The sequence below is a fragment of the Pteropus vampyrus genome, unplaced genomic scaffold, assembly GCF_000151845.1.
Source record: "Pteropus vampyrus isolate Shadow unplaced genomic scaffold, Pvam_2.0 Scaffold72, whole genome shotgun sequence".
NCBI classification, from domain to species: domain Eukaryota; kingdom Metazoa; phylum Chordata; class Mammalia; order Chiroptera; family Pteropodidae; genus Pteropus; species Pteropus vampyrus.
Window position 1 is genome coordinate 2,176,046 of NW_011888853.1, and position 26,167 is coordinate 2,202,212.

The window sequence follows — 26,167 nt, forward strand, 5'->3', positions numbered from 1 at the left end:
GTGGCTGAAAACCACCCTGACAAAACAACAGGGACAGAGCAAGAAGCCGTGGGGGCCCTGAGCTATCGACACACTGGACACACTGGCTTAGCTTATCGGTCACAAACACCCACCCGCTCCGCCGGGGGAGCTGGAGTATCAGTTTTGCAAGGAGGAAACAGGGAAGCTTCAGTACCAAGTGGCAGCTGTCTAGCCTCCAGGATGCCTGTCTGCTCTGTCGCAAGGTTCTCTGTGCCAGGAGATGCCACACACAGAAATGTTTCCTCCAGCTGTGCCAGCTTTCCTCTCTGCCCTGCTCGCTTTCCCCCTCCACTCACTGCCACGCCAGCCAGGAGCACCCTCTGAAAAGGGCCCCACGGGCAGCCAAGGCTATTTTTCCCCCTTCTTGGAGCCAAGGGAAGCCACCACTTGCTCTGGCTGCTTCCAATGACACGACCGAGCATGGGGTTGGGTTCCCTGGTTCACAGGCAGAAGGTACAGTTTTGGAAAGAGTCCGGTGGACCTGAGATGGAAAGAAGGAAGAACAGAGGATTCTCACTAGCCCCACCAGACCTCTGCCTTCCTCCCTCCAAACCCGGGAAGGTCCAAGGGAGCAGCCAGCCCCAGAGCACCCACTGTCCCCAGGCCACAGCCGGAAACACTTAGGGCTCCCTACAAAGCAACTGAGGGGCACAAGCCACATGGTCACCTGACAGCTGCTGGCTATATTGGGCACCAAGCGTCACATACCCCCTTGGCCTTGCTTTAAATAGCCCACTGGGAAGACCGCCTGAGACCTGCTGGAATGTGCCTCCTCCCGTTAGGGAAAAAGAGGCCCCTCCAGCTTCCCTATGGTCCCCACTAAGGCTCCCTACGCTCCATCCAGGGCTGGAAAGGACAAAACATCAACTGAAAAGCCAAGGGGGCTTGTCTTCAATCTTTGGGGCAGAACGGCAGTGTCCAGCGGCCCCGCTCCCGTTTCTGGTACAGACGGGATCCGGTGAGCAGCCCTGGATCAGACCCCAGGGCTGGGTGCAGCTGGCTAACTCAGGTCTCCCAAGGCCCTCTTGTGCAAAGCCATGCTGCCATCTGCACCCATGGCCCCCTGCTGGTGTGGGCTGACAGTCTTCCCAGAGTGGGCCCAGGTCCTCTGGGCAGGAGGTGGCAGCTTTCTGATGTCACAGCCCGTGCAGGACAGCTGACTTTAGAGCTAAAGCTTCTGATCAACAAATCCCACATTTCCTGCCTGCACTTCTGCTTCAGGTCAACCTGGGCAACCTCCCCCCCGCCCAGCTCTGGAGATCAGCCCCTCAGACTGATGCTGGGGGGGGGGCGGGGCGGTGTCTCCACACCACACCCCCGGCAATCCCTCTTGGGTCTTTGGGCGTGGGAGCATAAGTGAAAAAGCTCTTTTAAGGAGTGTCTCTGATGGCTACATTAGGCAATGCAGGCACGGGGCCAACCAGGCTGAAAAAGCCAGACCAAGCGTAGATGAAGAGGTTGGGGAGAGAAGCAGCCCTGCTCCTCAGCCCCGTGCCGACTGTCCCCCAGAAATGAGACCAGTGCGTGGGCTTCCGTCCACCTGGGAATCTGGGGAGCAGGGAAGCCCACAGACTCCAGAACGAGGGCGGGGCCCACCCTTTTCGTGCAAGCCTCCTCCACTGGTCAATGGGAGGAAGTCTGGTGGGACCACGGGAGTGGGGTCCTATGATCCAGAAAGAATTTGGTGGACCTGAGACAGACAGACACGCAAGCTCTGTTCCTCAGGCCTGATGAGAGCAGCGCCCCAGGCTCACGAGGGTGCGCTGGGGCTGCTCATGCAGAGCCTGCCGCCTCCAGAGGGCTCTGGGGCCCAGGGCCGATCGGAGCCCACCGCACAGACGAGGCCCTCGGTGGTCTGCTCCTCGGCTACTTATCTTGCAGTCAAAGAAGAGGCTGCTGGAGACGGACTCCATCGAGAGACAGTGCAGGGCAGCAGGGAGAGTGCTGGCCAGGCACCTGTCATCAGAGAAGGCACTTCCTCTCTAAGGTCTGTTTCCCATTTGTAAAAGGAAGGAGGTTGGCATTCTAGGATTCTGAGTCCCAGTACACTTGAAAACTGGGATCCCAAGCTCCTCCACGGAAATGTGCTGACCCCGCAATGGGGCAGGAGAGAAGCTAAGAGACTAACTCCAGAAGCCTCCCACTTTTGATAGGAAACCGTCTAATTTTCCATGGAATCGTCACTGCCTGCTACCCCATCATCACTTAAAAACAGCTCCCCATTCCAGCTTGCCCCGCTTTCCTTCACCTCGCATGCCACAAACATCCTAGAATGAAGGACACAGATGAAACTCCCCAGAGGTGTTTGGGAAGGGTCACTGACAGTGTACAAGGAGGCAGAACTGTCCCCAAAGGCTGCCTCGGCTCTCCACTGGCCAGATCCTGGCCAGAGGAGAATCACATGTGCTGGATGCCTCCCTGTGCCAGGAGCTGCGCTGCCAGGCAGTCAATCCCAACAGCCTTGGAACACAGGCATCTTATCTTCACGTAAAACGAGGAGAGAAACTCAGAAATGAAGTGACTCATCCAGTCACCAAAGCAGGAAGAGAAGAGGCGGCATTCAAATCTAGGATGATTCAAATGCTCTAAGAGGAGCAGCTGACAAACTACCAGAGATCACTTTGTGAAGAAAGAGATGCAGGAGGCACGCGCCAGCTGCCTTCCAGGTCCTGAAGGACTGAGGGGCAGAAGAGGGCAGAGGTGTCCTGTGTGGCCACAGGTGGGACCAATGGGGTCAGCAGGAAGCCCCACCTTCTGAGGATCAAAGCTGCCCCAAGAAGGGACGGGGTGGGCTGTGGTAGCAACTGGGGCTCCCACTTCACCCAGAGGGGTCCAAGCAAAGACTGCGTATCACAGGGAGGGCAAGGGCCAAGTGCAGGGTCGAGGGCGCAAGCAGATGACCTTCGGGGTGGTTCTAAGGCAGCTATGCTGTGGCGGCGCTGGGTGTGACCGGCTACACAGGCCACAGCCATCTCGGGAGAACCACCTGGCTGAGTCCGGGGACAGGGCGGCAGTAACTAGAGCCTAAGGTCTGGCAAACGCCCCTGACCACCTGTCAGCCTCCCTTGGATCAGGGCTGCCTTGGTGAACAGGTTCAGGCTGGGCTGGCACAAGGCTGTCCCTGGTCCCTCTCTAAAGAGGTGTTGGCTCCCTGTGCCCACAGGTGAGGCGGAATGGGAAAGAAGCTCCGCCACACAGCACGCCGACTCACAGCCTCGGCCCCCCAGGCTCTCCAGACCGGAAGAGGCTCTGGGTCATGGGGCCTGGAGGGCTGAGTTGCCACACACCTGGGGCAGGTGCAGAAGCGGAGGGGCCTCTCTTGGTCGGGCCACAGGAGCAGGTCTGAGCCAGCGGGGAAGGGAGGTGCTGGCTAGACTGCTCCCTGGGACACCTGATCCCATCCTGAGGGAGGACCCCTCGGGAAAAACTGAAGGGACACAGTGTCACCTCTTCTTCCTCACAGGAGAACTCCGTATGAGCAAAGAACCTGGGCTGATGGGAGAGGTAGGGGGCCTCAGGGGACTCAGACCATCTCCCCCAATCAGTTGTCGGCTATAGCTGACCCTGGCGAGAAGCCCCCCAGAGCCTGTTCTTGGGAGACCCCGACCCTTCTGCTCTCACATACGATAAAAGGCGAGAGCACCAGGCTGAACTCCTGAGGCCTAGTCTCCCTGCTGGGGAACCTGGGCAGGCGTCCCAAGTCCTGGATGACCCAGGATCTACCAGGGGAGCTGTACCAGTCTGAGGCACCCTGGGGAAACCTAGGATTGGTGTCTGAAACAAGGGAATGTAAATGAAGTCACCCCACCTTGCAGTCAGAAATGCTGGCCAACCTTGGCTGGCTGGCAGCCTCCTCAGTGCCCAGCTCTGCTGAGCAGCCCCCCCACAGCAGGCTCTCAGGCTCACTGTCATCACCAGCTTTTCTCGGCCTGGGCAGTGACAGCTGGGTGGGGGCTGGGGACCACCACTGAGCAGAGGGGGCCCCACTGGCTCCCTTTCTCCCTCAGGAGTCACTAGGGGTGTGATGGGTGAGACCTGACAAACTCGTTCTGCGGGCTGCAGGTGAATGAGAGGGCGGATTCTCCGGAGCCAGCCCAGTGGGACTCAGGTCCTCTCTCTGTCTGGCACAGACCGGCAGGAACCCCAGCGGGAACCGGGCTCAGCATGGCAGCCACCAACTTTGTGCAGGAGATGAGCCTAGTGGGTGACAGGCTGCTGCTCAAGCTGCAGAGGCTGCCCCAGGCCGAGCCCGTGGAGATCGTGGCCTTCTCGGTCATCCTCCTTTTCACAGGTCAGTTGGGGCTCTCAGATTTTCCTCACTGCCCATGGCTCTTCCTTGGTGTCCCCAGGCAGAAGAGAAGCAGGTGTCCTTTGTGGGGAACCAAGGGATTTCTCCTAGTCCTTTGACATGCTGCTCAAGTGCAGGGGTGGGTAGTCCTGGGAACCAGAGGCACCCCAGCACCCCCAACCCGAGGATGAAGGGGGCAGAGCTCTGGGAGGCGGGGAAGGTAGAAAATGGAGGAGGTCAGGCCCTGGTGGCCGGCAAGGGGACGGTCAAGACCTCTCATCAGACCCCCGGGCACTTCCAATCAGGGAGCCAGACCTTTGGGCAAAGGCCCTCCCCACTCCAGCCTCCAGAGGGGCTTCTCTGGAAGGAGGTGGGCGTTCTTTGTCTTCCCATCTCGGAGTTTCCAGTGCCTTCTGCCTCTCTCCCCCAATCCTCCAGCCGCCGTTGTGCTGCTGCTGCTGATAGCCTGTAGCAGCTGCTGCACTCACTGCTGCTGCCCTAAGCCACGAGGCAGGAAGGCCCAAGTTCGGCCCATGACCCCACCGTGAGGGATGGATGACCGAGGAGAGGAGATTGCCGGACCCATGGCCCAGGTGTCAGCCCAGCCCTGCAGCCGTCACCCCTCAAGACCAAGATCCACTCTCCCAGCTCTGGCCCTGCCCAGGAACCAGATACCGATACCTGGAGGCTTATCAGGGACATAAGGACTGTCATGGCCGCAAGACCGCCACCTGCCAATGAACACAGTGCCAATGTGGAGCTGACCGTCTCAAGGACCCAGTAAACCGCCAGGGTTCTTGGCCTACCTGCACTTTGTAACAAAACACAGAAGTAGGGTCCCCAAACCTCGATGGGGAACAGCCCACATCTGTGGGGAGCCGGCCCTCGGGGTCATGCTGACCCACACCGAAGAGGAGCCGGCCAATGAGAGGGACTTTGTGCGACAGCTACTGAATCCCAAGCTCCCTGCCAGAGAGGGGGCATGTCCAGTATCTGCCTGCTTTTTCCCCAGTAAAAGCTTTTTGGTTATGTTTCTGCAGTGCCAGACTCCCCAGGCTGGGCTCTTGTGCCAGAATTCCAGGGGTGTGGCCAGTGACTGTCCTTTCAGGCCTCTGCTCTCCCTGTGCCCACAAAAGCTGGAGAAACACACAGGCGAGAATGCCACACAGGAGGGAATGCCATGGGACCAGCGCAGGGGGGGCAGAGAAATTCCTGTCACGCACTAGTTGCTAGCCAGCTCTGGCTCCCAGACGCCCGCGCTGCAGCGATGGAGGCTGTGTGTACCCCAGGCAGGTGCTGGCTCAGAAGTGCCACTTAACAGTTTCCATTGCCATGATTAACTTCACCCTGTACATCCCATGCTAGCAGGCTCAGGCCCCTGGGTCTTCCCAAACTTCTGGGGTAAAAGACGAGAGGTCAGGCCCCTAGTACTGCTCCGACCCCTTCGCCCTTTCCCCGTGTGTGTGCCAGACTGTCTGGGTCCAAAGCCTTGCCCCCCTCGCCCCCAGCTGTGTAACTATAGATTAGTGACTTGACCTCTGGAGCCATGTTTCTTCCCTGTAAAGTGGGCTAATCCCGGTAACTGCCTCCTGGGGGAGGCGCACATGGATCCACTGACATGACCAAGGCTGGGCACTTGGCACAGTGCCAGGCAGAGCCCGAGAGCTCTGCGAACGTGAGTTACCCATTCGAACGAGGGGCCGATCCAGAGCAGTGCACGGGCTGGTCCTGCTGAAACGCGACACTGCCCTGCCTCCCTCCCTTTGATTTATTCGTCTTGCAGAGACTTTTCCAGGTAGAGCTCTGAACCCAGGAACGATGGTAGGGCAAGCAGAGGCTCCATGGTACCCCTCCGCTCCTTCCCCACTGGTCCCCCAGAGCCATGAAGTCTGACTTTTTTATATGCCTGTCATCTTGGCCTGGGCAGCCCATGCTCTGGCTGCCTGAGGACAGAACCCCATCCCTCCAGAACACAGGGAGTGGGGAGGGGATGCCAGCCCTGCCACTGGCCCCCTCCAGCTGGCATGCAAGCGGGAGATGCTCTCACTCTAGCTGGTTTCAGTTCCTTGTGCCCATGGACTTGTCTGACGGGTTTGGTTTGGGTTGAAGACCCAGAGAGGAAGTGCTTCCATACAAAATAAAAGAAATCCAAGAGTCTGTCTGTGCCTTCCAGCCCCCCTCCGCAACCAACGAATGGGATTCAGAATAATAATAATAATGATGATGATGATGGTGATGGTGATGGTGATGACAAGCTCCTTCAAGGGCAGGCATTGTCTTAAGAATTTCGACGCAGATAAATTCACTTAATCATCACAACAACGTCGATGCTGTAGATACCATTATTACCCCCATTTTAAAGATGAGGAATTGAACCTTAGTGACACTAGGTGACTTGTCCAAGTTCAATCAGCGAAAAGTGGCAGAGCCAGCCTCTGGGCCCAGCTGGCTGGCTGCAGAGCCCCTGCTTGCCACACCCAGGGCCCCGAGGCCTCCAGCTACAGTGGATTCCATCACCCCCCATCAACCAGCCCTATGTCCCAAATACCCACACCCTAAACAGACTCAAAATAACTCCCTGTGAGCGGGCGGGGCCCAACTAGGTCTCCTTCCCAGGAGGAAAACACAGGGAAGGTGGGAAGGACCTGATGGGAAGCCCTGCCTTCTTCAGTCCCTGGACCACAGCTGGAGGGTCTCTGGTAAGCCCTGGGTTCAGGAGCTGCTCCAACAGCATGACACCCCAATCCCCTGTGACTTTTCTTTAAGCAAATTTCCATCGGCATCAAGAATGTCCCCTCCCAGGGGTGGCTGAGCCTGAGCCTCTTCGCTAGAAAAGATTCTGGCTTCCTGGTCCGGCTGCCAAGAGGTGGAGACCATGGACAGCCCTGGGCACCGACAGGCTGACTGGCCGGTTTATTTGCATTTTCCTTCTCTAGGCCGGGTAATACCTAACTGCTGAGGTCCAAATAAGATGCTGTCCCTGCCTCGGAGGGTTGACTCCTCCCCACTCCTTGGTAAACTGGCACACACTGAACCCTGCCACCAATGGCTTCTCTAGCTGTTGGGCCAAGTCCTGGACAGGCTTCGCTGCCACTCAGCTCAACCAAGCAGATCTGCTCTGGCACCACTGCAGCCTGGCACACTCCCAGCAGAGGCAGCTCCCGCCATGGGTCTTCTCTGGGGAAGATGTGGCATGGAGAGGGGCAGCAATTCCTCCATTGTGGGAAAGAATAAACAGAGAGGCACAGCAAGAAAGGTGGTGGCCACGGAAAGGACGACTGTCGGGCTGTCTTGGGCCCAGAGAACGTCTGGCTGACTCTGGACACCACACTTCCCCAGTCCCCTGCCACGCAGCCAGGACCAAGCCGCCCTCAGTGTTTGCCTGCGGTCACTGCAGCAGCAGCCTCGCCAGTCTCTTGATGCCGCCCCCACACCAACTGTGGCCTCTGTGCCACCACACAGTGGTTTCTCAGTTCCTCAAAAAGGTGTCGCTCTGCACTTAAGATCTGTGCATTTTACTTTCTGCATATTACACCTTATCAGACACCAGAGAGGCCACCGGTGCAAGAATCTCATTGGCAAAACTTGGCAGAGAACATACAAAATGGTTTTCTCCTAAATCTGTTTTCTCGAACATTAACATTTGAAAGCAATCTACAATATAAAAGTCTTCGCAACAACCAACATATCTGCTTACAGATAATACCAATTCCAGATCATAAAAAACTGAGGACTAATTTTGTCCTTAAAAATAGTTTCCTCACTCTCCTTGGGACCTGCTGCCTGCCATGGAACCCTGACTCCTAATTTTAGTTCTTCCGTCGTCTTCCTGTCCAGGAGAGTACTCGCGGCCCAGGCCAGGCTCTGCCAGATGCACCAACAGCCCTCTCTGCCTCCTCCCATCGTATTTCTCTCCATGGTGATCATTTCAGTAGAATTTTCTGATCAGGGCCAGCAATTAATTGAAAAAGTTTAAGCAACGTTTCTGTATACAACACGTGCACTCTCTAAACACCTCATTCTAAACTGAAACATACACACGCACCTCCCTCAGCCAGCCTTTTTGAGGTAGGGCCAGGGTCTTGTCTTTGAGTGTGGGTTTGCTGACCAGAGTTCCTGTACTGTCTATTTGTTAATTTTGGCTTCTTTATAGCAGAGCAAGAACTTGAAAGCATCTATAAAGAAATCTGAGTGTGAAATCCTTCTCGGTTTTGATAAAATGTTTATAGTTGTTTATGACAAAATAATATCTTAACGAGAATATTACTTGTGATTCCCAAATCATTCCTAAGTGGTCAGATAGGTATTTAGAGAAACAACTGTCTCTCTACTCACTCTGAGATACAATGCAGCTTCAGAACTCAGACTCTGTGCAGCTGAGCTGAACAGCTGGGTTCAAATCCCAATGCAGTTAACTTCTTAGCTGCATGACCACGGGTAAGTTGCTCAACCTCTGCACCCCCAACTGCAAAACTGGGGTTGTAGCTATTCTTGTTGCTTCATTTTATTATGTAATTATAATAACTGCCACAAACAGCTTACTCTTGCTAGGCATCCAACTTAACTGATGGAGCAGAAGTACAAGGGTGTGCTAGAGACCAGCCCACTGGCTGGGAGCACTCGGCAGGCCCAGGGCATTAGTCAGGGGGCTTTACAGAAGGAAATGTGAAGCATCAGGTAGGCCAGGGGTCAACGAAGCCGGTGATGGTTAAGAACGACTTTGCCGAGCTTGCTCATCACCGGTCTCCTCCCACCTGGCTGCCCATGAGAATCGCCTGGCGAGATTTACAAAGCACGGGGCTCTGACGTGTCCTGAGACTGATATAAGTGGTAGGAAGTGAGGCCTGGGCACAGGCGTTTGGAAAAACTCCTAGATGATTCTGCAAGCTGGGCTGAGGACCAGTGCGCTGGAATGTAGGCTCTGGGAGGGCGGGGTCTGCCTATCATGGTTCACAACTGGACGGCATGCCTGGCGCAGTTCCTGGCCACAGCTGGCATCTGAATTCTGTCTCATAAAGGAGAGGATGGTGGCTACCAGGTTTCACGTGCCAGGGCATCACTCCATTCCCACTTCCTATCACACCAGTGGGTAGGAACCAACCACGGGAAGCCGCTGAGGCCGTGCCTGAGAGGCAGACAAAGGCCCCAAGGGAGAAGTTATGTCTCCACAGGAAACCTGGGCCTCCATGGTGATAAACACATCCACCCAGAAACTAGCTCAGGAGGGGCCGGCGGGAGCTGCGGTTAATCATTCACCACGCACACAGCAAGGGAGCAGCCTGTGCTGCAGGTCTGGCCCAGGGCTTCCTGAGCTCAGGGCAGGGCCTTTTACTCAAAAGGTCATCTAAAGGGACAGTAGAGGGAGGACTTAGCCATAGGTGAGGCAGAGAGATGGCCTGTCTCTTCCCCTACCCACCCCCCAAGTCTGACTTCTCTTAGTGAGGACACCTCAACACACGTACCTCAAGCAGCTCCCTGAAATGAACATCACAAAAGGGCAGAACACAGCGGAGTGTTAAGTCTGAAAGGCAGAAAAGGCCCAAGGGTTGCTAGGCAATGGGCCCTAGCCCATCTTTGTTTGCTCTGGTGACAACAATGAACTCTGGTCAGGGCCACTTGGTAATGAGAATACCTTTTCCTCCAACAGTTGCTTCTTTGAGTCAAAGTGCAACTCTGGTCACCTGCTAGCCTCTGGTTCAGGCCCCCAAAGTGTGGGGCTGACAGCTTACCCTCATCTGCCCTCTCTTAGGAAACTGAATCAGGTAACAACTGCCTCCTTCCTCTTCAAGTGGCTACAGGCTTGCAGCCTGCTGCTCTTGACTGTGTTTCTAGAAGATCAGTCCTGTTTTCAGCTGCCTCTAAGGAAGTTTACTGAGGTCTCAGCTTCAGTCTGCCCACTCCGCTGCAACTATGCTTGTCTCTCAAAATGTTTCCCAAATGTTTGGCAATTGAGACAGGAAAAATAGGAAGGATCGAGAGCAGTGCTTTTTAGATTCTAGCTAAGCAGGTCTCAGGGATAGGAGAGGAAGTCTGTGCTCACAACAGGGCTGCTAAGGAAAGGAGTGGAGAAGCCAGACGTAGCCTCCAGGAAGAACCCAAGTCCTTGCTCCTGTCTCTGCAGAGGAGGAAAGTCCATTCGTTGCTTGCTGGAGGCATCGAGCCCAAAGACCCACCATCACTTCAGTGTCTACTAGCTGCGGGGGTGGGCCGGCTGTCCCCTGAGATTGCTCCAGAGGGTGAACTTGGAGGAGGAGGAAGGAGAGTAACACCTGGGCCAGGGCCTTGGAGAGACCCCCGCACTCAGAGCCTGTCCCCTTTTCTAGGTTCACATGGACTCACTGATAACAAAACCGTGGCGCATCTGGAATGATGAGTTCTGGCAGAGGCCCTGGGACCTTGGGGGCCTGGCAGTGATCAGCTTATTCGTCATCGTGGTCCTGTTTCTCACCTTGTTTGCTACTATATTTGGTATACTCTCTCCACCTGAGGTGACTCACAAGTATGAAGAGTCATGACCTGACTCTCAGGGGGCCAAGAAAGGAGCCCCCTGTTACACACTCTCAAAACACCACATGCCTTTCCTTTTAACAGTTTGGAATTAAAATTTTTTTTATGATTTTACGATGTGTTTGTCTTCCCCACTGGACCAAGTACCATAAAAGCAGGGGATGGGTCCTTTCGTGTTCGCCCCTGTATCCACCACGACCACTGTACCTAGCACAGAGTCAGTATCAACCAATATTTGCTGGTTGAAAAAAATGAATGAATGAACAAATGAGCAAGCGAATGGATAAACAGAAAGATGCAGGGCCAGTGGCTCCCTCACACAGTGAGCCCAAGAGATGACAGAGCCCAGTTCAATCTAGACCAAAACATGGAGCTGTTCTTCCATCTCAAACTAGGTGCTGAGGCCTCCAGGCCAGAGGCTGCTTGAAACCTAATTACTATTCCTTTTGACACTAAAGGATAAAGAGCCCTGTCATGAATAATCAAGTGCTCTTCGTGACTATCACTCAGAGGAAGTAGCTGTATGCAGAGAAGAGAGGAAACTCGCTGGCGCCCCACCCTGGCCTCATGCATCTGACACAAGTATCTTTTCCGTTGGTCCCAGAGATGCCCAGGTAGCCCTCACAGGGTCCCACAGCCCCCATGCACCCCAGCTCCTACAATGCTGTCTTTGTAGAAATGTATCCGCCTCTGCCAAAGTCACCACACTGGCCTGGCCCTCGCTGCCAGGTCCCCTCCCTTAGCAAACAGCTGCTTCAACTTCAACCTCAAACCAGGACTATTCTTTGAAAAGGGGCAAGTATCTGGAGGGGAAGTGGCCTTTTCCTCACACTGTACACCATTTATACAACAAAGGAATGTCCAAAGAGCAATTTCAAATCCAGTCACATCAGCAGCGTTTATTTCATTCCAGGGCCTGGAAGTCCTAGACACTGGGACCCTCAAAAGTAGCAAATGAGATAGAAGAGATGAGGCTGCACAAAGGGCGGCAGAAAGTCTGATGCCTGGACCCCCCAACACTAAGAAGTTCCAGCTCCCTGGCATGAGACAGGAGCAAAACAGGCAGAGGCCCCTGGGAAGGCCTAGCCTCTTGGGATATGGCAGGGCTAAATCTCCGGACAGCCCTACAGAGCCTCAGACTCATCCGGGACAAGAACCCAGCCAAGGTTATTTCCAGCAGAGGGGACTATTACAATTAGCAAGGACACTTGGCCCTTTCATTATGAGTGCTTTGCTCAAGGAGCCTAAGAAGACCTAATTGAGCACCTCCCTGTACCAGTGCCTGAAAAAGGCTCTGTTCGAAACGGCTGAGTGGTGTCGGGGACAGGACGGTCCAGGCCCTGCAGCCAACCGCCTCTGCTCGGCATGGCCAAATGAGGGATGGCTGCCTGGAGAAGGAAAGGGCTTCAGTCTGGGTGCCACCTGGGGGTGGGAATCAAAACACAGGGCCCAAATAAGCTCCTCCCTGATTTGCAGAAAAGAGTCCCGACGTCTGCCGGACACCAGTACCTCATGTGTAATGAGCTTCACGCTTCAAGGACCTGGTTGTGCAAAAACCAAGATGGCACATACATATGAAAATGTGCATGGCACTGAATAATGGGAGATCTGGGCTTAGCGGCTTCTGTCTACTATGAGCTTTGTGACCATGACCTCTCTGGACCTCGGTCTGTTCATCTCTAAGTCTAAAGCAATCAATTCTGCCTCATCTATCCGACAGGGCTGTCCAACGAGATCTGGCCAATGAGAGCAGAGGAATCAAAGAGCTTTGCAGATCAAAAGGCTACACAAGTACAAAGTGCTCCCAGCTTGCCCAGAGGCTTCCTGGATGTCCCTCACACGGTGTACTCACAGCTGCTCATGCCCAGACCCCACCCTGCCACAGCCTGCTTGTCACTGCAGCTATCAGGCTTTTTCAGGGCCCCGACTATACCAGCAGATGCAGATAAAATAGATAAGTGGGTTCCAAGTGGGCAGGCTGGTGTTATGTTAGAAAAGCTGACTTCTCTCCAAGCATATTTCCCAACCCCGCCAAGAGATAAGCTGGGTCGCACGCCTCTGTTTGGCTTCTGGATAAGTCGCTATTACTCAAGTGAAGCCAGTGGTCCAGCTCAGTGGCATGCGATGACCACAATGCCAATGGCTCAGAACTGGTCATATGACTCAGGCCTGAGTCACTTATGGGGCCAGCCATTCCAGAAGGCAGTGAAGTAGAGTGGATGGACGACCACCCAAAATATTCAATGAGTCCTCGTACCACCAGAGTTGCTGGGGGCCTTCCACAGAAGAGGCTGCCTGACAGGAAATGCCCCACACAATGGCTTTCGGCATGAAAGCCATTGGCCCAAGGGTTGCCCCCACATTAGCTGGTTAACTAGTGGATGCTGCAGGAAGAAAAGATCTCACTAACACTCTGTTCCAGAAACTCATGAAATAACTCACCCCAATTCTTCACAGAAGGTCACCAAGGCATCAAAGGCCAAGAAGGCAGATTTATCAGATGCTTTGTTCCCTCTCTTTTCCTGGAGACAAGAAATGACCATTTAGCAAAAGTCCTACATAGTTGGACCACCTTGTAACCTAAAAATTGATGAAGGAGATCAAATCACATTCAGAAAGCCACTTATGAAACAGTGTCTCCAAACCTGATCATGCATCAGAATCACCTGAGTAACTTTAAAAGAGTAACATAGGGCCCACTCTCAGACTACTGAACTGAACTTTCTGGAACTGGAGCTTCTGAGAGTTGATATTTTCAAAAAGCTGTTCAGGTGATTCTCATGCAAAGGCCCATGAACTGGCATCTGGGAACTACTGTGTAATATGATCTAATTTAACAGTAGTAAATACAAGCATGAGTACGTGTACTTAGGTATGTGGGAACATATGTACCTCTGTGCGTATGGAAGGATATACTGCATACTAAAATGTCAACAGCAATTACTTCTGAGTGTTGGGATTATGTGTTGTCTTTACGTACTACATGCCTATGTGTCAAATGTTCCTTTTAAAAAGTTGTGAAATTAAAAAAATATATATACAGAAAAGTAAAGATACAAAAGACACTGGTATCTGAAACATTATCTATTAACTTCCTGCTTCTGGAAGGTGAATCATCCTCACCTCCCAAACGCACAGAGATACACACATACTTCCTCTACCCCCATTCTCCCTATATGTTTATACCACAATTTCTTCCTGTTAAATCATAATGTTCCTTATTATGACTATGTCAATACTGTTCAGAGCTAAAGCACGTGATTACATTTTTACATTTCCCATGATCACATATCCTTCTACAACTTTGTTTCCCCTGAAATTAATAGCTGCCTCGTTTTCTCATTTACTTAGACTTCAGTGTGTCACTAATTCACCCTCAAATGTTCTGACATCATAAAAACTCATTTTATTAGGGGCCAAAGATGGCAGGTTCCACTTCTGTCTTTGAAAACTTCCTTCCTGGAGCCTCTGCCCCCCCGGTTTGAGTCCTGGACCACTGTTCTCTAGGCCTGGTGCACAGGTGGCTCTCTGGGACCACCCTTCCATATGTTCCTGGGGCAGGGTCCACATTCCCTTTCTCAGTTTACTGCCTCCGCAGTGGAGAACATCTTTTTTTTTTTTTATTTTTAATTTTTCAATTGGAGCTGACATTCAATATTATATTTTATTAGTTTCAGGCATACAGTATAGTGGTTAGAAATTTATATATAATTTACAAAGTGATCCCCCCAATAAGTCTGGTACCCACCTGGCACCATACAGTTACTAGAATGTTATTTGACTATATTCCTTCTGCTTTACTTCACCTCCCTGTGACTATTTTGTAACTACCAATCTGTAGGAGAACAAAGAGAACATTCTTTAGCAGCTAGCTTTTCAATGTGAGAAAGTTGTTTGAAACCTTGTGTCTGAAAATGTCTTTATCTACATTCACACTTAATTGGTTGGCTGGGTAGAAAATTCTAGACTGGAGATTCTAGTTTATTTGGAATTTTAAGGCACTTGTTTCATTGCTGTCTCGTTTCTGCTATTACGATGGAGAAAACGGATGCTTTTCTGGCTCCCAGTCCTTCATGTATCACCTCTCCGGAAGCTTTCTGGACCTCCTCTTTATCTCAAATGATCTCGAAGGTCACAATGATGAGCCCGGTGTGAATGCTTATAATTCGTTGTGTTAGTAAGCTTTAAATAAATACTTATACTCAATCACCAAAATCTTTTCCTTGTCTAATGTGAATTTGAGATAAGAGATAAGTTAATCACACCCCCTTAGTTCATGGCAAATGATCGTTCTTAGTCCACGCAAGGCCCCTTCATCCCCAATCCCTACATGCATTCACCTTCTCTCCCCATTCATTGATTTATTCAGTAAACGTGTATTAAGCACTTACTGTGTTCCCAGCACTGATCTAGGCATTACAGATACACAGGAAATGGAAGGTCTCTGCTCTCCTGGAACTTACATTTCCATAGAGCAGGTAGAGAATGAGCTGACCTATACTGTTGAAGAGTGATCAATATGATTTTTTTTAAAAACGAGACAGGAGCTTTCCTGGGCCCTCAGCTATGCCTATTACCCCATGGTGAGTATGAACTATAATTTCTTCAGCCCTCATTGCTGATAGTTTGTTTTCCATTTTCTGTCCTCATGAACGATTCTGCCCTACAGGCCCCTCGAGCACATGAGCTTATGCACTGGCACTTTCATTTCATGAGACAGGGAAATAGGAGATCTAGGTCAAGGGCCATTTTATAGTTTACTAGGTATTGCTAGATTACTTCTCCCAAAAAAGACTGTAACATCTCATCTTTCTCTTGGCAAAGTGCAGGCACTGTCTCTTACACACGCTCACAAACAACAGGTGTTAGAGCTCTTTTACATGTGTGTCGAATCATGTTTCTTTAATGTGCATTTATTTGATTACTATTGAATGCGAACACCTTTGGATGAGCTTTTCCAAGAACTTGCTTTTCATGTCCTTTGCTTTTCATATCCTGTGTTTTGTATCAGTGGATGAAAGCTCTCTGTTGTCAACTTTAACCTTTTATTTGCCTTCCACATTAAATATTTTTCCAGATCTATCATTTAGCTATTGACTTTGTTTATGGTATCTTTTGCACATAAATTTTTTTCATAGGTTCAGAATTTAAAGAAATTTAAGAATTTTTTGTATATATTCAAATATATTTTTTATTTGATTTTTACATGTAGGTTCTTACCCTATCTCTTAAATTAGGTGTTAAATGGGGCCCTTTTATTCCAGAAGGACAGCCCATATGTCGGCACCACCTATTAGACAATCTACTTTTTCCATTAAACTCAACTATCAGCTTCATGAAATAAATTCTCACATATTCTAGGACTTATTCCTAATCTTCTCATCTGTTTCACTGATGCTACTGTATTCTGTGGATTTGATGACAGTTGCATTACCGCACGTTCTGATATAGGGTTAAGCGCGTCCCTGTCACCATTCTCCTTTTTCAAATTTTTCCTAGCTGTTCTTGGGTTCTTATTCTAGCACAGAAATCTAAGATTCCACTTTCTAATAAAAGCCTTTTGGGATCTCAAATGGAACTTCATTAGATATTTATACTAACTTTGAGAACTGACAGTTTTATATCTTCTCTTTGAACCTATTCAGAGCCTGTTTGCTTTCAATGAGATGTGAGTTTTCTTCAGCTAAATCAGTGGTTCTTATCCTTGGCTGCCTATTAAAATCAACTGGGGAGCTTTGAAAGTCTCTCGTTACTAGTCTATAACATTTGCTTCCAGGTATTTTATAAGTTTTGTTCTTGCAAATTAAATATCTTTTCATTTCCATTCCTAGGTGTTAACGGTAATGCAGAGAAAAATTACTGTTTTAAAAAAAATCTCTCTTACATTCAGCCACCTTGCCAGGTTTTCTTATGAATTCTAGTAGATTTCTAGCAGTCTTTGAGATTTTCTAAGCAGACATTTGTTGTCATTTCTACCTCCTGGTATCTTCTCTCCTGTTCTTGTCCTTTTGAGTTTATATAGATTTTTGTCCTCACATTGTCATTTTGGTGGGGATCAGAAATAAGGACTTGTGTTCAATCTTTCTTCTGTGGAAAAGTCTACGTGTAGCCTTTTGCAACTTCATACATTATGCTTTGAGAAAATTTATCCACATGTAGATTCATGTAGATTAACTGGGTCATTTTTAACTATTCCAGACCATTCCACTGTGTGACGAATCCACTGTTCACTTATCCGACACCCTACAGAGGAAGAGTTCGATCTCACTATTATGGTGTTCCAGCAAACATCCCTGTACATCCTTGTACACATGCAACCTTATATATTTGACAACTTGTCCATCTAGAAGTGGAATTACTGAATCACAGAGTACCAGTACCCTCCACTTATACGAATTGCCTCGTCTCTCTTCGAATCAGTCATGCTGGTTTAAATTCCTGACCACATTGCGAGTTACCCTTTCCCCGCATCCTCACCAACAATGATTACAAAGATGATTTACATTTTTGCCAATCTGATGAGTATAAAACTATAGCTCATTGTCTAATTTGCATTTCTCTGATTCCTAAGTAACGTTGAGCAACACTTCATACATTTATTAGTCTGGTTTCCTCTCCTGGGAAATTCATACTTTTTGTTATGTAGCTGTTTGCTTCTTATTTACCTGTAGGAGTTTTCTACATATTCAGTCAATTATGTATATTGCAAATATCTTCCCCAACAATGGCTCATTTTTCACTTTGTTTATGGTGTCTCTCATTATATAGACATTTTTAGTTTGAATTAAGTCAAATAGATAATATCTTCCTTGATGGTTTCTGCTTTTAAAATCTGGACATACTCTTCCCTTCCTTAGGCCATAATATCGTTTCTCCCCAATTTTACAGTTTTTGAGGTCTTTAATCCATCTGTAATTCATAGATGTATGGTATGGGAGGTAGGGATCTAATTTTATCTTTTTCCAGCACCCATTATTCAACAGTTCATCCTTTTTCTGTTGATTAATAATGCTACCTATCATACACCAAGTTCTCTTATATACTTGGGTCTGTTTCTAGGCTTTCTACAAAGAATGTATAACGATTAAAAAAAAAAAGCTAAAAACAAAAACAAAGAACTTATAACAATATGGAGAAATGCTTATATGATGACACTAATTAAAACAAGCCAGAATGACCTTGACTTTGTAAAACAACACCCATGCAAAAGACTAAAATAGAATAAAAAGAAAAAATTCTAACCTAGCTTGTTGCAAACTGCCCATCCACCAACACACAATTCCCATTTTCCTACACCTTCTAGCCCCAGGAGCAACTCTCTAGCTTATAGAAGCGCCATCAGAGTCCAGAAATAAGCTGCGTGAAATTGGGAGTGGTGGGTTCAGACAGAAAGGGCTACAACTGCCCAGGACTCACCTGGAGTTTTGCTACTTCCTTCCTGATCAGGAAGCTGACTTGGTCCCGGTCGTTCCTGGAGTAATAGAGACGGCACCAGGAAGGCTTCCCATCCCTGCCTGCCCGGCCAGACTCTTGGTAGTACCCAGCCATAGACTTGGCAATATTCCAGTGGGCAACAAACCTGTAGGATCCAAAGGGACAAGCAGCATAAGCTGTGGCAAAAGACCGGAGGGAAGAGTGACTCTGAGTCAGTGGGCTCTCCACAGTGACCAGGAGTGGGGAGGCTAGCGGGTGGAGGCAGAGAGGATCCCAGAGTTAAGTATGGCTGAGACACCTGCAGTCCATCATCAGGCCTCCCATGGATCAGGTCAGGGTAGAAGCCATGGCAGTTAAGGGGGCAATTCCAGTGAAGATGAGAAACCAAAAAAGACTCATAGTCGGAGGCCCAATGGACTTAAACAAAAAAATTAGGCCACTTATGAACTGCACGACCTTGAAAAAGTCCTTATAACCTTTTTGAAGAGGTAAAGGGATACATTTTTTAAAAACCTACTAGCCAGTGTATATATTTGTCTCATTCAATTGTTAGTCACCACCATGTGAGGTAACTCCATTTTAGAGACTATGAACTTGAAATTCAGATAGGTAAATTTCTACAAGGTGACATTACAAGGGGACAATAGAACAAGGGTTGAACCTATGTGTGTCTGACTTCAAAGTTGATCCCTTACAAGACACAGCCAACCCAGGGTCCAAACTCTGATTCCAAAGTCCATGCTTTCTCAAATGTAGTACACAGCCTAATTCCCACCCTGACCAACTCAGGGTCATTGTGAGTCTTAAGACCATGCACACAAAAGTGCTCCATAAATCATACAAGGCTTTACTGGTAGTATTAATCAGAGCAAAGGGCTTCAGGCTCCAGACGGTCAGGTGTGGCTAGAGGTAAACGACTTCCCAACAGCTGCCAGTGCGGGCCTAGGAGACCGGGATGTACCCATCTCCTCCAGCCTGTCAGTAACCAGTAGCAAGGAACGATGGGAACAAGCTCTTTGCCTTTGACTTCCCACAGGGAACAGTTTAAGATAGTTCATCCACCCCCTCACAGGGTCCATCTGCTAAGATGTGAGTGGATGGGGCCATGTTAATGGATAAGCCTGATGGTCTGCATGCTGCCCCGTTTCCTGGGGGACAGCAGAACTATGTTGTGCAGTCACCGGGGACCAGGCTGCACAGGAACTGTCAGTATGTGGGCTGTGCACCAGGGACCCTCTGCTGGTGCCTCCATCCCTGCTGGCCCTAGGAAGAGACATGGACCTGGTCCTCCAGGCAAGAGCACTAGGCAGCCCACCCCGAGCCAGGCCCTGATCAGAAAGGTGAAAAGAACCAGAGCTCACCTGACATTGGCTTTGTCCACTCCCATCCCAAAACTAATGGTTGCAACAATTACAGGGACCTTCTCCTCCATCCACTCATTCTGCACCAGTGTTCTTTCAGAAGCCTTCAGACCTATAAAGGAGGGGAAGTTGGGGAAGGGAACTCATATTTCCCTTGGATCTCCCTTAGGCCTTCCTTGGGTTTGACACTGTGTTGGGCACTGTACACATGCCCTAAACCCATCACTTATCAGCTGTGTGACCTTGGGCCGAGCACTTACCTCCCTGAGCCTGAGCTAATAAACATAAGTGTGGCAAAGAGCACTCAATGAATGTTAGAGCCAAGGTTCAAACCCAAATCCACCGGCCTCCAAAGCCTGGGCTTATAAAAACCCATCCCTTGCTGCTAGTGTGGGCACAGAGTGATAAAAAGAATTCCAGAGTTACAATTCTCAGTTTAGACCTCATTCATGTCTAGACTCCTTTCTGTGGATTTAAGTGAATCATGTTAGCTCTCTCTGGGCATCTATAAGAGATGACAGACAACCTGGCTATCCAGGATCCACAGAAACAAGAGACTAAGAGGCCTCTGAGAGTGAAGAGCACCACGAGGCCTGGGCAGCCCTTACCTGCATGGTAAGCCTTGGCATTCACTCCCCTGTAACTGAGCTCTATCGCCAGCTGTTCACAAGCCTCTCTGGTCCTGCAGTAGACAATGCCGCAGCCAGACAACTGAATGGGAAGAAGGGAACAACAGGAAGGAAATAAGTACTGAGAAACACAAAACAGTCAGCCTGTCATACTGCGGCCTGCTTTAAAAGCAGCTCCGCACACTCTTCATCAGCCTCGCAGTCTCTTCTGAGGCAGTCCGCCCAGCAGGGCTCTGCCACTTTCTAACAAAGCAGGACCAAAGCAGCTCAAAATCCAACCTAACTCTTCTGCTTCCTCCCCTCAAACCTTGGATAGGTCTGCAAAGGCCACTGTCAGAGGGGCCGGCTGCTTGACTTCCACAGAAGGATTCCAGGACAAGGGAACCCCAATGAGGGGAACAATGCCAGGAAGCCAAAGGGATGACTCTCTGTGCTTTAAGAAGCTATGGCCAGTTTTGCCTAAAGCTATGAAAAGCAAAGGTCTTAGAAAACCAATATCCATCTCTGTGCTACAGAGAGTACCCCAGTGCTCCAGATGCACCTTGGCCCCCAACCTCAGTGCCCTCACCCGTTTATCAGCCTTCTGTCCAAGAGCCTTAATGCAGAAGTCCCGCAGGTTCCCGTAGGGATCAAAGAGCAGTTCTTTGAACTGTACATCGTAGAAGAGGTTGGCCCGGAAACAGGGAGTCTTGAAGGCAGCAACTGGTTGCTTGAGGTGCAGAGCAGCAAACACATCCTCCTGGACCTGCGGGGTGGCGGTGGCAGTCAGAGCCACACAAGGAGCATGTGCCAGGCGGGAACGCAGGGCACCCAGACGCAAGTAGTCAGGACGGAAGTCGTGCCCCCACTGGGAAACACAATGAGCTTCATCCACAACCAGGTAGGAGAGCAAGCGGCGGGACACAAGGGAGTTCAGGGTGGGCTGGAAGGAGGCTGCAGCTGCCATCTCCGGGGTGATATACAGGAGTTTGGTCCAGGGCTTTTCTTGCTCCAAGTCAGAGAGCAGCTCCTTCTTCTCCTGGGCCGAGAGCTTCGAGTTCAGGGAACTCACTTGGACCTTCAAGGCCAGCAAGTGGTCCACTTGGTCCTGAGGGCAGAGGAAGAAAGGCCACAGATGGGATGATAAGTGGCCCTCAGGATCTCAGACAGTCATTGTGACTGCTGGGGTACTGCCTAGTCATAAAGCATCCTCCCACCCTCCAGTGTGTCTTCTCTTTGCACATAAGAAGTACTGAAGGTGAAGTGGTTGAGAGGAAGGCTTGAGAGCCAGACAGATCTGGATTAATCCCGGCTCACCTAATTGCTACATGCTCTTCGGCCGGTTCTTAACCTTAACCTTTCAATTTTCTCATTCTCTTTCTCTCTCTCTACTATAAAAATAGTAACTACCTAATAGAAGTGTCATAAGAATTAAAATTTACATCTCAAAGGTAAAATTAATGCACATAGAACACTTAGCACAAAGCCTAAGATCTAGTGAACACTCACTGAGCACTGCCATTGTTCTTTCCTGCTTCTCTCTTTCTTTCTTCATGGCTGACAGCTCTTAACTATGTGGCTAAGCTTCCTCATTTTTGACTCTATCAGCCCATCTGCAGCCCTTAAATATAGTCAGAAGTGCAGAGCAGATGTTAACACTACCCCAATCAGTCTCTCATCTCATTTTCCTTGTGTCATAGCTGCACTTTTGCCAGAAGAAATCAGGACAGCAGAGATTCCCCAAATCGATTTAGCTCTCTATGCATCTGCATCTTCTACCCCGTCAAGAGGGCATATGTGTACCTATGGGAGTAAGTGTGCATGTGTATACAGATACAGTTCCATAATCCTCTGGACAAAAAGTAACAAAGGAAGGTAAAAAACCCCAGGCCTTCAAAATACAAAAAAACTCATGCATAACCCATAGAGTGCTATGTACTAGTGGGAAAGCCCAGGTTTGGGCAATTCAGAAACCCAATATAGAGAGGAAAATAAGTGAATCAACGAAAATAAGAGGCAAAAGACCAAAGAAAGCAGAAGTGAAATTTCCTGCTATAAACCACCTTTCCCTCAACCTTGTGGGCCACCATCTTCATCCCCCTAAGCCTCACCTGAATCAAAGCAATGAGAGGAGAGACTACGACAGTGATGCCTTTGGTCAACAGAGCAGGAAGCTGATAGCAGAGGGATTTTCCTGCCCCTGTGGGCATGCACACGAAGACATCCTTGTCGCCTGCAAAAATACAAGACAACATCTCAATGCTTCCTGCCTTTTACCTCTTTCCTTCATCAAGGCTGTTGAAAATTAAATGACAATGTAGGAAAAGCCCCTAGCAGAGTGTCTGGCACATGGCGGACGGTGGGGGGTCAGGGGGAGGGGTGTCTCAATATAATCTTAATTCCCCTTCCAGCCTTTCTACGAAAAGGGATCCAGGGAGATTTGGAAATGTGCACAGACCATTTCCAGAAATGCAAAAACAACTATAAGGTTTAGAAGGCTGAGTCTGTTGGGATGTGGATAATCGGACTAAACAGCCGTGAAAGCCGAATACTTCTAGACAAATGGGAACATCTGTGTAGACATGGAAGCGACATCACTTAGAGATCTTTTGTTTATGAATGTTACAATGTAATTAATATTACACTGCTGCTCCCTTCTTGGCAACCTCTGTTTGTCAATGTATCTCAGATTTATATTATTATTAATCCTTCCTTCCCTATTTGGGACCCAGGCTACTCAATCTTTAACAAAGGGATTACCTAGGTCAGTGACTGGGTTAGTCTATGACTGCCACCCCCACACAAAAGAACAAGAATGGGAATCTATGAATTGTTTTCAAAGACAATCTGAGCTCTGGCTATGAAATGTAAGAAAGAGAACCGCTGGGTGGTTCTGTCAATAAAACTGCAAGTTTCGGGTGATGAGCCTACAAGATTTCCCAAACCAATTACGGACCAAGGGTAGGGAAGTAGGAAGAGTCAGAAGAAGGGTGTTCTACAGCACTGCTATGGTAGAGTCTGCAAAAAATGTAAACACAGGTGGTTTGGCAATGTTACCTTTCACTACAGCCATGGTTGCACTCTCCTGTAAAGGTGTCTTAAAAGAGTCAAACCCGAAGACCTTCTTCAACGTGCTCTGGACACGATGCTCATGGTCAAAAGGAAAGGAATGGTGGGTGCTCATCTTAGCGACAGAAGGTGGCCAAAGGTTAAGGCAAAGGTTATGAGCATATGGCTACGACAAGAACCCTCTATTCCACTTTTTAAATAATTGCTTATTTTTTCTCTATGAGTATAATTTGCTTTATTACACTTAAGCAATAATATTATTTTCAAGTAATATAGCTCCAGGTGAATTTTAAGTAATATAGTTCCAAGTGAACGGCCTCAAGCAATACATTCCTAGGTAATTAACATCTCCACTTTTATGTCGGTGAAAATACAAACACTGTACTATCCCAGGCCACGGTATATAGCACAGAGCGAAAAATCAGATCACGAAAAGAAACACAAATGTCTTCGGAACAGTTTGGAGAAGGTGGAATTGGTTTTTTAAGATCCACTTTCTGCTCCTTCTATAAGCATAGCCATGACAATCATTCTTCCCCCCGCCCAGTACCCCAACTCCTTCCAGCTCCCAGAGAAGAGCTCTTCCCTTCTCCTCTGAGCCCCAAATCCGCTCTTTTCTCCCTCAACCAAAGTTTCTCTCTCTTCACCCCCAAGATATCAGAGCCGGCTGTGGGCCGCCCAGGAGCGAAGGACTCTTGGTGGGCAGTTGACGACTGCTGGCTCGGGAACTACTCGAAGACCCCGGTAAGCCGCCACCAACTCTGAGAAGCCAAAACGCTGGGCATGCCCTGTCAGGAAAAACCCACACAGCTTCGTATCCGTCGCGCAGTGATGACGTTGCGCCAAGGCTAGCACGAGGGGCGGGGACAGGCCCAGAAACGGCCGTTCTGATTGGTTCCCGGCCTGGAACGAGCGCGAGGTCTGCTGGGATCTGAAGTCGGCTTTCCGCTCGGAAGTCCGTCTTTTAGAGTCATCCGAGTGAGCAACGCCCGGGCAGTAGGAATAAGATGGCGGGGAAGAAGAATGTTCTGTCCTCTCTGGCGGTTTACGCGGAAGATTCAGAACCCGAGTCTGACGGCGAGGCCGGAGTCGAAACGGCAGGCAGCGCGGCTGGTGAGGCCCGAGAAGGGAGCTGGAAGGGGAGAAGCAGGTGTCTCCTCGGAATGCTGCTCCTCTTGCAGGGCGGGAGGGAAAGAGATGGTCATTGTTCCCCAAGTATTCGGCCCCAGAGCCCCGAAGAGAGCTTGGGGTCCCGGGCGAGTCCGAGCATTAGACGCTCTGTGGTAAGAATGGACCATCTCTTTTCGTCGATTCGATTATTATGCGGAAACTTACTCAAAGTCTCCGTGCCCAGCGTCTCGTTGGGCAGAGGGATGAACGAAGGGTGGAGAGGATCAGAGGCTTCTGAACCGCTACCTATGCTCTCCGGGCTTGTTCGATGAAAGAGAGCGATGAGTAAAACGTACGTGGAGCGTGATAAAGGTTGTATCTTACTACATTTATAACTTTTAACTTACTAACATGCCCTAGACGCATCTTGGAGCTTAAAAAAATATATCTGGTCTCCACAGCGAGAGTCTAATTCTGTAGATCTGGGGTGGGACCTGGGCATGCATGAGCTCTCCGAGGCTCTTCGTTGATGCCGTTCCTTTGTGAGTTGTTAAAACCCCTCAGTGATTTTGTTGCCCTACTCAGGTCGAGAATCACCATGTTAGGAAGAGGGAACAGATTTGTTTGGGGGCATAGAGAGGAAGTAAGTTACCAAATATATCTGGGTCTTGGTTTCCTCATCCGGAAAAGGAGGCAGAGTTGGACTAGGTTAGCTACTCATTTTTTTGTGGTCTCAGCCAGTCAGGAGGTTCTTTGGTGGTTACCCAGTAATTTGTATTGTTCGGGGGATTTCGTTGTTGTTTGTTTTGTTTTAAACGTACAAAAGATTGTTTCTCAAGTAGGTGTAATTGGGAACCCCTTGGAGTGCCCCTTGTTCAAGGTCCTGTTCCTAGGGGAGCACTCACAAAAATGAGGGTGACATGTGAGAAAATGGGTTCACTGGTGCCAGTGATAAACTATAGACATGAAGAAAGGTGCCGAATCCAGGGCCTAAGGTCACTTCGAGTTAGGTCCCTTTTCTATCTTCGGATATAATTCTGGCCACCCAAATCACTGAAAGTTTTTTTTACATTTTTTCTCATTCATTCAGTTTTATTTTTTTCCTTCTATTTAAGAAGAGAAAGGCGGATTGGTATCTGAAGACTATGGAGAGGAAGATATTTCTCGCCTCGGGGGTGATGAAGATGGTTATGAAGGAGAGGAGGATGAGAACAGCAAACAGTCGGTAAGTAAATTTGTTCCCAAATCCAGAGCTGCTCAAAGCAACATTTTATTTGGCAGAAACTTTCTGAACTGTCCCAACATCGTTCCATTTCATGCCTATTTCATTCCTTCCCCACTTCAACATGACACTTTGGTGTCGGTTAAGGAAACTGGGTTGGATATCAGCAGTTCTGTTTGAAAATCAGATTCGTTTTCACCTAGAACATTTTGTATTAACCTTTGAATTGAAATTTTAAGAGAAAGATGATAGACTGTTTTATTTAACCCAGCTATCAGTGGGTGCTTTATGTTGGTTTTCCCTATTTAGATAATTTATTCCTTTTGTAGGAATTTATTCATCCTAATTGGTATATCGTATGTATCTGCAATCAAATCTGTATTATTTTTAATCTTGGTTGGGGCTCATTCACATTTTTCAGTTTATTTAAAAGATTAGATAGGAAAATTATTATTGTGTGTGTGTGATTTAATTCTTCTTTCTCAATATTTTACTTGGCACTTTCTATCACAGTGCCCTTGGTCACAAATCGTACCTGAAGTTTAAT

The 26,167-nt window shown here is 49.1% G+C and overlaps 4 protein-coding genes across 8 annotated transcripts in view; 3 read left to right on the top strand and 1 right to left on the bottom strand.

Moving 5' to 3' along the window:
• The window catches only part of SMIM5 (small integral membrane protein 5), an 8,729-nt gene extending 3,381 nt beyond the window's left edge, over positions 1–5,348 (top strand). Inside the window, exons 2-3 of the mRNA XM_011361950.2 lie at positions 4,152–4,312; positions 4,748–5,348. Of these exons, the coding sequence (XP_011360252.1) occupies positions 4,186–4,312; positions 4,748–4,857 (237 nt within the window). The 5' untranslated portion in view covers positions 4,152–4,185 and the 3' untranslated portion in view covers positions 4,858–5,348. The remainder of the gene's footprint in view (positions 1–4,151; positions 4,313–4,747) is intronic.
• The window catches only part of SMIM6 (small integral membrane protein 6), a 14,310-nt gene extending 3,380 nt beyond the window's left edge, over positions 1–10,930 (top strand). The window contains exons 1-2 of one of the 2 annotated variants that reach the window (XM_023531698.1): positions 4,185–4,312; positions 10,633–10,930. In XM_023531698.1, the coding sequence (XP_023387466.1) occupies positions 10,639–10,824 (186 nt within the window). In that variant the 5' untranslated portion in view covers positions 4,185–4,312; positions 10,633–10,638 and the 3' untranslated portion in view covers positions 10,825–10,930. Of the gene's footprint in view, positions 1–4,184; positions 4,313–10,632 lie in introns of those variants that run through there. The other variant, XM_023531699.1, reaches the window with a different exon arrangement.
• RECQL5 (RecQ like helicase 5) overlaps positions 1–24,107 on the bottom strand; it is a 34,337-nt gene extending 10,230 nt beyond the window's left edge. Inside the window, exons 1-8 of the mRNA XM_011361952.2 lie at positions 23,947–24,107; positions 23,277–23,417; positions 22,331–22,452; positions 20,809–21,327; positions 20,220–20,322; positions 19,612–19,723; positions 18,233–18,395; positions 13,259–13,338 (exon numbers count right to left, since the gene is read on the bottom strand). Of these exons, the coding sequence (XP_011360254.1) occupies positions 13,259–13,338; positions 18,233–18,395; positions 19,612–19,723; positions 20,220–20,322; positions 20,809–21,327; positions 22,331–22,452; positions 23,277–23,403 (1,226 nt within the window). The 5' untranslated portion in view covers positions 23,404–23,417; positions 23,947–24,107. The remainder of the gene's footprint in view (positions 1–13,258; positions 13,339–18,232; positions 18,396–19,611; positions 19,724–20,219; positions 20,323–20,808; positions 21,328–22,330; positions 22,453–23,276; positions 23,418–23,946) is intronic.
• SAP30BP (SAP30 binding protein) overlaps positions 24,049–26,167 on the top strand; it is a 35,173-nt gene continuing 33,054 nt past the window's right edge. For 2 of the 4 annotated variants that reach the window (XM_011361949.2, XM_023531697.1), the window contains exons 1-2: positions 24,049–24,401; positions 25,514–25,623. In XM_011361949.2, coding sequence (XP_011360251.1) covers positions 24,296–24,401; positions 25,514–25,623 — 216 coding nt within the window. In that variant the 5' untranslated portion in view covers positions 24,049–24,295. Of the gene's footprint in view, positions 24,439–25,513; positions 25,624–26,167 lie in introns of all 4 variants that reach the window. The other 2 variants (XM_023531696.1, XM_011361948.2) reach the window with 2 other exon arrangements.